Source organism: Orycteropus afer, unplaced genomic scaffold (genome assembly GCF_000298275.1).
Source record: "Orycteropus afer afer isolate SDZICR_OR568_19922 unplaced genomic scaffold, OryAfe1.0 scaffold00943, whole genome shotgun sequence".
In the NCBI taxonomy this organism is placed as follows: domain Eukaryota; kingdom Metazoa; phylum Chordata; class Mammalia; order Tubulidentata; family Orycteropodidae; genus Orycteropus; species Orycteropus afer.
In genome coordinates, this window is record NW_006922530.1 from 270,543 (window position 1) to 280,865 (window position 10,323).

Genomic DNA, 10,323 nt, shown 5'->3' on the forward strand with positions numbered 1-10,323 from the left:
TTTCCTTGGGGCCACAAACGGGATGATTAATGAATAATCCACCGGGCAGGTTTGTGCCACACCCAGTTGGTTCAGTCGCAGCCACCCTGCAGCTGACCCTTGTTCCTCTATATCCAGGGCTGGGCGAGGACGAAGGGCCTTTGGGGGCACAGAGCCCCCATGCCTCCAGCTCGCTCTCTCTCTCCTCCTCTCTTTTTCTCCCCCCCACCCCAATCTCTCTCAGAGGAACATAGTAGGAAGAGGGGTCCTGGGGCAGAACTTAATTCTCTTCCCCCTCCACTACCCACAGCAGTGTGATCATGGACAGGTTCCTCCCCCTGCACCTCCGTTTTCTCATTCCTCAAATGCAGGTGGGAATCCCCCCTACGTCGAAGCAGAGTTGTGAGGGATAGGAAAAACCATGCACACCCCACTGTCAGGCATTAAGGAATCAACCCATGGGACATTGAGCCCAAGGGTGACTAAATCCTTTTTACCTTTTATGAGTCGATTCCAACTCATAGCAACCCCCATTGGGTCTCCGAGGTGGTAAATCTTTACAGAAGTAGATTGCCCAGTCTTGCTTCTGCAGAGTGACTGGTGGGTTTGAACCACCAACCTTGTGGTTAGCATCAGATGCCTTAGGCACTGTGAATTCACAGCGCTCAGAGGCTAATCCCGTGGTGTCAGGCCCGTTTAGCGTGCATGGCATAGATGCGGTATCCCGAGTCTGCCCCCATGCCACACCTCAGAAGGACTGCTGTGACTTTGATGTGGTCCCAGCCGGATGGGACAGGGCACGATGGGACGAGTGGCATGGATGAACCTGGCTCGGATCCCCTGTCCTGGCCCAGCCCACAGGCGAGGGCCCATGGTGCCAAGGACCGCTGCGGGCCGCCTTTCCAGGCAAGTGCCTGCTTGTGAGGAAGAGGGAACTCCTTTGATTGCTAAGTCAATGAACTCACACATGCATGAGTGCACGTATGCACACACTCATACACAGACACAACACACGGGTGCACACACGTGCACACCCCATGACGGTCTGCTCGCGCAGACGGCACACATGCAGGTGCACACAGTGCATACCTGGCTGGCGTGTGTGCACAAGCTCCCCCCGCATGTACATATGCACGCTCATTCCTACCATTAGCAAAGGGAGAGGCGGCCTTGTTCGGTGCCCCACCCCCTTCTGCAATTTCCTTCCTGGCAGCAGGTCTGGAAGAACCTTGGCAATGGAGATAAAGTGCTGGGGGTGGGGCAGGGAGGGGAGTCTGGGGGGAGGGACGAGGTGGAAGGGCGCCGATTCTCAGATTCTCACGCTGCTGCAGCTGAGGCCAGCTGGCTTCTTCACGAGAGGCCAGCAGCTCCCTTTCCAGAGACAGCCGGCCAGAGTCCAGCTTCCAGGGCCCCGTTTTCTGTGAAGTGGGGTGACAGTGATCATGATCGGTCCCCCTCAGGGTCGAGGTGGGATCCTAGGGTGTGACAGAGCTCTTGTCAGCATCCGTGTTACCTGCAGGAACCTGGGGCTGGAGCTATGAGACAGAGCTGGGCTCAGCTCCCAGTCCACCCTTGACTGACTGGCTCCGGGACCCCAGGCAGGTTACTCCCCTTGTCTGCTTCAAACTGTCTGTAATGGGGACCAGGGGAGCACCCGTCTATCAGGTTCACATGTGGAAGGCACTTGCGTGGTGCCTGGCACATAGCAAGCACCCAAAGACTGAGTTGTTGTGCCATGGGAAGGGACGACTATGAACTGCAGGGGAGTCGAGCCCAGCCTCCTGACTCAGCCAGAGCTGGCCCTCAGCCGTTGGGCACAGCCCCAAGTGCTCGCACAGGTGCGCAGACAGGCTGTGAAAGGAGAGTGCTGGCAGTGGCCCGAGGGCTGGCACTGTGGGTGAGAGGGCCTGTGGCTTCAGCCGCACCTTGCCCCACAGCCTGCGCCCTGCACTCGGGCCCCAGGCCCAGCTGACCTCCCTCCTCGGTATTTTCATCCTCTCCACTGCGTCCCCACTGCCCTCAGGCCCAGCTGGACGTTGCCTGCCACCTCTTCTGCCCTTTCTTCCTCGCAGTAGCCAGGGGACCATCTGAAGGGAGAGCTGGCCCTCGCACTGCCCTGCTCTCAGTGTTCCCCACTGTCCCCAGAGTCCATCTTCCTTCACAGGCTCCTAAGGCGTCTGGGTCCTGCCTCCCCCTTCTCACCTCTTCCCTCCAGGTGTTCTGGCCACACCAAGGATGGGCAGCCGTTTGTGAGTGGCCATTGATTGGAGCCAGCCTGGACCTGCCTGGGGCAGTGTATTGGGCTGTGCTCTGTGACAAACTGTCCCACTCTGTCATTGGTTTACTTTATGAGTTTATTTCACTGACACACTGTGTGTCAGCTGGGGGGTGGACACTCTGCTCCACACAGTCCCTCCAGGGCCCCGGGTGTTAGAGGTTCCACTACCTTGTAGCTGTACTGTTTGGAACAGTGGCCTTGTCATCCCATCAGCCAAGGATGACAGTGCTGGAGGGTCACAGGCAGGCCTTGTGCTTCAGCCTGGAAGTGACACGTCATTTCCACCGTGATCTGGGCCTTTCAGATTGCAGCTGCAGTGCCACTTCCTCCAGGAAGTCCTCCCTGATGTCATGTACAAACCTCCATTACTACCTGCAGCACAGTGGGTCCCAGTGGCCTCACCCACATGACTCTGTGTGTCTGGAAGGGCTGGGCGGAGGCTTTCCCTCTGAGCTCCCAGTGCCTGGCACAGGGCGTAGTCACACAGCGATGCGCAGAGAAGTTTGAAGGAACAGAGGCAATACTAGAGAAGGCAGGAAGCTCGAGGTGCCTGGACGATGAGGGTGGTGGCGGTGCCGTTTGTCAGGTGCTTGTCCTGTGCTGTGGGGTCTAAGCGTGTCGTTCAGGGTATTCCTCGTGGCACGTCTGAGAACTCCCGCTGCCCTCGTTCTACACACAGGGGGACCGAGGCTCCTGATGCTGGCTCAGAGACAGGCCGCTCGTCGTGGAGGGAGGAGCTCGGGCTACCTGCTGAGATGAGGGGGAGCCGAGGAGTGTGATGAGTTCTCTTGGTGCTTTTCTGCTTTTTTGTGTTCACACCTGAAGTGATAAGAAGGCTCGAAACGTCAGCAGACAGAGGAACGATCATTATACCCTACCCCCACCACGTCTCACCGGGGCTGTACCAACAGGCACAGTTTCTACACTTTCCATAGTTACAGGCTGTTAGGTTGGTCACCCCTCAAAGCCACATAACTGTCCACATAGAGCTGACCGCTGTCCTGGTCCCCTCTTCTGTATTCCCAGGTGTCCCGCCGTCAGAGCAGAGCGTCTCACGTCCCTTGCCCCGTTTTGTGTCCCACAGATGTCATGGCACCCCCAGTACCGGAGCTCCAAGTTCCGCCACGTCTTTGGCAAACCCGCCAGCAAGGAGAACTGCTACGACTCAGTGCCCATCACCCGCAGCGTCCATGACAACCACTTCTGTGCTGTGAACCCCCACTTCATTGCAGTCGTGACGGAGTGTGCTGGGGGGGGTGCCTTCCTCGTCATCCCTCTGCACCAGGTAAGGACGCTGGGAGCTCCAGGCCGAGGCAGCTCTCTGGGGGGCACCACGGGACAGAGGGAGGCAGGAGGAGCCAGGGTCACTAGTCCTTTCTGTGGGTCCAAGTCACAGCCCTGCTTTTACCAACCGTGTGGCTTTGGGTAAGTCATTTCACCTCCTTGAGCTTTGGTTGAGCTTTGGTTTCCTTGTTGAGCAGAATGTGTCTATCCTGGAATTTCAGCTTCCATCGACTGGTCTGGATCTCCAAGGACCTCCTCTCTGCCCCACTGCAAACTAATTCACTCCTGAGTAAAACAAGTTTTAATGAATGGCTGGATTCACAGGAAGATGGAGAAGTCTCCAAAGCCACCTTCCTCCCCCAGAAGGAAATAAATGTTCAGCCAAAAGCTAGCTGGGAGAGAGGTCATCAGCGAGCAGAGAGGACAGGTTGGTCCTGAGCACAGATGCTGATGGTATAGGTTGGACCACGGGAAATTTCTGCTATTCAGCCATTTTTGAGCCCCCACCATGTAATTTCCTCTAGTCCAACCTAGCATCAGGTCCTTTCAGGCTGTCGAGTGGTAGGTTGGCAAAACAGAGTCTGTGACTTGAGCCAGACCCCAAGGAGATAGGTTCTAGGTTGGCAGTGCCTCTGGTTGCACCAGAAACAGATAAGAAGCATCTCCAGAGGAAAACGGCCCCTGTGTGGGCAGGATTCCCACAGGTTAGGGTCAGAAAAACGTGAGTTCACAACTGGCAATCACCGGCATGTAAACCTCGGTGAGAATCAGCTGAAGCAACGAAGAACAGGCGCAGCCCTCAGAGGGTTTCGGAAGTTAAAGTTATAAACATGAGCTCCAATCTCACAGACTGGGTTCTCTGATCACAGTGCGGTTGAGGTAGAAGTCAAAAGCAAAAGATGAATTTTGGATTCCCATTCATTTGGAAATTTGAAAACACATTTCTAAATAATGTATAGGAGCTCTGGTAGCATAGTGGCTAAGGCACTTGACTGCTAACCAGAAGGCTGGCGGTTCAAACCCACCAGCCACTCCTTGGAAGGAAGGTTGGGCAATCCTACTTCCGTAGTGATACTGCCTCGGAAACCCAAGGAGGGGTCGCTATGAGTCAGGGCTGACTCGACGGCACATAACAACAACAACAAATCATGTATTGGTCAAAATGAAAACTTAAAATACCTGAAACTGAACAATAATGAAAGCACGTGATAAAACATGAGGAGTGCAGGGACAGTGATGCTTTAAGGGAAATACTGTGGTGACAGTGTTACATGGTGCAGTTAAAAAAAAAATCAGCATAGCAAGCTTATGAAAGTATCTCCCAGGGAGAGGGCACAGTTGGCAGAGAATGTGTAACACAGGCACTGTTTGTGTAAAAATACTATGTATAACACTGAATGCTTCTATAAAAAAGAAGAAAGGCTGAAAATTGAACATCCCACTGAAGAAATCTGCAGAAATCAATGAAAGATAAAGCAAAGATACATTGCTGCTGCTGCTGTTGTTAGGTGCTGTGGGTTGGTTCCAACCACAGTGACCCTGGACAACAGAACCAAACACCGCCAGGTCCCGTGCCGTCCTCGCAGTCCTTGCTGTGCCTGAGCCCGTTGTTGCTGCCACCCTGTCAGTCCATCTGGCTGAGGGTCCTCCTCTCTTTGGCTGAGCCTCTACATTACCGAGCATGATGTCCTCCAGGGACTGGTCCCCCCGACACCATGCCCAAAACACATGAGACAGAGGCTCGCTGTCCTGCTTCTAAGAACCTTTCCGGCTGTACTTCTTCCAGGACAGATTTGTCTGTTCTTCTGGCAGTTTGTGGTATTTTCTGTATTCTTTGCCAACAAAGGCATTAATTCTTTTCTGGTCTTCCTTATTCATTGTCCAGCTTTCACACGCATATGAGGTGACTGAAAATACCATGGCGTGGGTCAGGTGCACCTTAGAGTTCAAGGTGACATCCTTGCATTTTAACACTTTAAAGATCTTTTGCAACAGATTTCCCCAGTGCAATATGCTGTTTGATGTCTTGACTTCTGCTTCCATGGGCATTGATTGTGGATCCGAGTAAAGTGAAATCCCTAATAACTCAGTCTTTCTCTGTTTATCATAATGTTGCTTATCGGTCCAGTTGTGAGGATTTTTGTTTTCTTCGTGGCAGTCCATATTGAAGGCTGTAGTCTCTCATCTTCATCAGTGAGTGCTTCAAGTCCTCTTCACTTTCAGTGAGCAATGTTGTGTCATCTGCATATCACAGGTTGTTAGTGACTCTTCCTCTGATCTGAGGCTGTGCTCTTCTTCATGTAATCCAGCCTCTCGGATTATTTGCTCCACATACAGATTGAGTAAGTGTGGTGAAAGGATACAACCCTGATGTGTACTTTTCCTGATTTTAAGCCACGCAGTATCCTCTTGTTGTATTCAAATGACTGCCTCTTGGTCTATGTGCAGGTTCCTCAGGAGCATAATGGTGTGTTCTAGAATTCCCATTCTTCACAATGTTATCCATAATTTGTTATGATCCATGGCTTTGCAGAGCTAACAAACACAGTAAACATCTTTCTGCCATTCTCTGCTTTCAGCCGAGATCTGTCTGACATCCGCAATTCCTCATTCCGCGTCCTCTTTGAACCTGGCTTGGATTTTTGGCCTTCTCTGTTGATGCACTGCTGCAACCATGTTTCAGTTATCTCCAGCAAAACTTTCCTTGCATATGTATCAATGATACTGTTTGATAATTTCCACATCCTGTTGGATCACCTTTCTTTGGGATGGACACAGCTACAGATCTCTTCCAATCAGTTGGCCAGGTAGCCATCTTCAGATTTTTGGCATAGATGAGAGAGCACTTCCAGCATTGCATGCACTTGTTACAACATCTCAGTTGGTATTCCTTCAATTCCTGAAGCCTTGTTTTCCGCCAGTGCTCTCAGTCAGCTTGGCCTTCTTCAGTACCTTTGGTTCTTGATCATATGCTAACTCCTGAAATGGGTGGACATCAACCGTTCTTTTTGGTTCAGTGACTCTGTGTATTTCTTCCATCTTCCCTTGATGCTTCCTGTGCCGTTCAATATTTTTCCCATGGAATCCTTCAGTATTGCAACTCAAGGCTTGCATTTTTCTTCAGTTCTTTCAGCTTGAGAAATGTCTAGTGTGTTCTTCCCTTTTTCTCCTTCTAAGTCCACATCTTCGTACATTTCACTGTCACACTCTGTCTTCTTGAGCCACCCTTTGACATCTTCCCTTCAGCTCTTTTGCTCCATCAGCTCTGCACTCGCTTTAGCTACTCTACAAGAGCTAACTTCAGAGTCTATTGGGACATTCATTTTGGTTCTTCCTTTCCTGTCTTTTTCATGACCTTTTGCTTCTTCATGTATGATGTCCTCCCATAAGTCCTCTGGTCTTTGGTCATTAGTGTTTAGCGCATCAGATCTGTTCTCGAGGAGGGCTCTAAGTTCAGGTAGGAAATACTGAAGTCATACTGTGGCTCTTGTAGACTTAATGTTCTTCAACTTCAGCTACACCTTGCATGCGAGCAATTGGCGTGTGTTCTGCAGTCGGGCCCAGGCCTTGTCCTGACTGATGATACTGAGCTTCTCCACCTACTCTTTCCACACGTGTGGTCAGTTTGATTCTGTGTATCCCGTCTGGCAAGGCCCACGTGTATAGTTGCTGTTTTCTTGTTGATGAAAGGTATTTCCAGTGACTAAGTCATTGGTCTTGAAAAATACTATCATGTAATCTCCAGTGTCATTTCTTTCACCACGGCCATATTTTCCAACTACTGATCCTTCTTTGTTGTTTCCAACTTTCACATTGTAATCACCAGTAATTATCAATGCATCTTGATTCATGTTTGATCAATTTCAGATTGCAGAAGTTGGTAAAAATCTTCAGTTTCTTCGTCTTTGGCATTAGTAGTTGGTGTGTGAATTTGAATAATTTTATGCATATGGATAGTATCATAACACTGAAGCACTGCACTTCAGGACAGATCTCAAAATGTTCTTCTTGACAGTGAATACAACACCACCCCTCTTCAATGTGTCATTCCTGGCATTACACAGATCATATGGGTGTGTGATTCAAAATGGCCAACACCAGTCCATCTCAGCCCCCAATGCCTGGGATACCTGTCTCCATTCCATTCTTGACAACTTCCAATTTCCTAGATTCATATTCCGTACATTCCACATGCCAGCTATTAATGGGTGTTTGCCGCTGTCTTTTCTCATTTGGAGTCGTGCCACATCAACAAAGGGAATGCTTTGCTCCGTCCGTGGTGTCGAGGTCGACTGTGCTCTGAGGAGGCACTCTTCCCCAGGGGTGCTCTGAGAGCCCTCCCGCCTGAGGGGCTCATCTGCTAGCGCTGCGTCAGACAGCGTTCTGCTGCTGTTTGTAGACTCTTTGCTGGTCAGGTTTTTTACAAAGTACATCACCAAGTCCGTCTTCCTTTTCTGTCTTAGTCTGGAGGCTCTGCTGAAACCTGCCCACACGGGTGACCCTGTTGGTGTTTGAAATACTGGTGGCATGGCTTCCAGCCTCACAGCAACACAAGCCACGATAGTGACAAGTGGTGGTAAAAGTACACTGTTGTTGTTGTCACTGTGAGCCGTCCAGTCGGACCTGACTCACAGCGACCCCTCCTTGGGTTTCCGAGGCAGTATCACTACGGAAGTCGATGGCCCCATCTTCCTTCCGAGGAGTGGCTGGTGGGTTTGAACCACCAGCCTTCTGGTGAGCAGTCAAGTGCCTTAGGCACTATGCTACCAGAGCTCCTAAGTACATTAGGGAGGATCAAAACTGCCAAAAATTAGTTCCTAAAAAGAACTGACTAAGTGGACAAAGTTCTGGAGAATAAAAGGAGAAGATACAAATCACATCAGGGGAAGAAAAGGCAGTATGACAACAGAGCTTTGAAATGTATCAAGACACTAATATGAGCAACTGTACGTCACAAATTTGCAAACATTGACAATATGGCTGTTCTGGTTACCCAGTGCCACTCTGACAAGAATATACCACAAATGGGATGGCTTGAACAAACAGGAGTTTATTCTTAAAATTTGGAGGCTTAAGTCCAAGTTCAGAGTGCCAAGCACTAGGGCCTGGGTGAAAGCCCCTCAGCCTTGGGCTTTAGCTCTGCCTTCTGCTCTTAGCCCACTGGAGCTAGAGATGTTTCTTCACTCAGACAGCTGCTGGCTGCTGAGACTGACGAGCCCAAGGTTGACAAATAAAAAGGCACAGTCCTGATGTCACCAAACCACACAGCAGGCCATTAACTTAAGTCCATTGAAAGTCCGAAGGTCGGCAGAACACGGCAGGCTGCTGAACAATGACACAGCTACATGCAGGGTTCAAGCATGCCATAACTGGAGACCATTCCCAAAGCTGTTTCTTATATACAAGAAGCAGACTGCATACCCAAAGCAGCTACTCAGCTGCTCCAATAGATTCCACCATGGAGTTAATTACCAGTCTCACCATGGGGGATTAACTACCAGCCATTCAACCAGACCCAACTAAGTTGACATACAACTTGAACTACCACAATGGCCAAATGTCAATTCTGATTCAAGGAGGAGTAGAAAGCTTGAATAGTCCTATAACTATTTTTAAAAAGTGAAGCAATAAAAATATCCCTTAAAGAAAACATTAGAAGAAAAAGGCAAATAAACATGACAGAAGGCTCATTTAATGAACATATAAAATAGATTAGGAAAAAAATAACCTTGGACAGGTACTTCACAGCAGAGGCAATCGAGACGGCTAATAAACATTTGAAAAGGTACTCAACCTCATTAGTAAACCTCCACAAGATACCGTGCTGGGGAAAATGTGAAAATCTGACTACAGTAGTGAAAGGGATGTGGAGTAGCATAAACTAGTGAATACTTCTGCTAGGAGTGTAAACTGGCACGTGTGTTTTTGGGGAAAGAAAGTACGGTTTTTCTAGGGAACAGGAAAAAAATACACAAACCCTATGACCCAGAAATTCTGTCCCTCGGTATATGTGTGTGTGTGTGTAGTAAATAAATTGTGGTGTATCCTTCTCAGTTCATTACATCATGGGACACATGGTGTCACTCTGCCCCATTATTGGTGATATTAACTCGATTCCTTTGTTAAGATGGTGCAAACATCATTATTTTGTTTGTTTGTTTTTATTTGTATTGTGATTTAGGAGAAAGTTTACAGAGCAAATACACTTCCCACACAGCAGCACATACACTATGTCTCATGACATTGACTGCAATTTCCCACAATGCAACAGCTCCTCTCCCACTTCCTCCCCATAGCCATCTCTTCCCTGTGTCCTTCCCTCCCATGCACTCCTGCCTCCTGTCCCCCAGCTGTCTCCCTGTGCACACACAGCCCTTCAATTCTCCCATGATTGATCTCTCCAAGGAGTGTATCTACCTAATGTAAATATTCAGTTCATATGCCTGTCTGTTGTTTGACTGCAAGCTATAGGAATTGGGTTCAATTCCAGACCTGAAGGGCAGGTAGGGACCATAGTCTCAGTGGTTCCATCAGGTTCTATCAGACCAGCAAACCTGGTCCCCTCTCCCTTTTTTTTCTTTTAATACTTTTTTTTTTTTTTAATGCCCAAATTACTCTTTATTTACTGTGTATTCACTAAGTATTTTTTTTTCTTTTCTTTCTTTTTTTAATTAATGAATTAATATATTTTTATTTGGGTGAAGATTTACAGAGCAAATTCACTTTCCATACAGCAGTTCACATATACTTTGTCTCATGTCATTGACCACAGTTTACCACAA

General features: G+C 49.1%; 1 protein-coding gene across 1 annotated transcript in view; it reads left to right on the forward strand.

The window, feature by feature from the left end:
- Positions 1–3,341: 3,341 nt before the first annotated feature.
- The window catches only part of CORO2A (coronin 2A), a 48,658-nt gene continuing 41,676 nt past the window's right edge, over positions 3,342–10,323 (forward strand). Inside the window, exon 1 of the mRNA XM_007958358.1 lies at positions 3,342–3,542. Within this exon, the coding sequence (XP_007956549.1) occupies positions 3,342–3,542 (201 nt within the window). The remainder of the gene's footprint in view (positions 3,543–10,323) is intronic.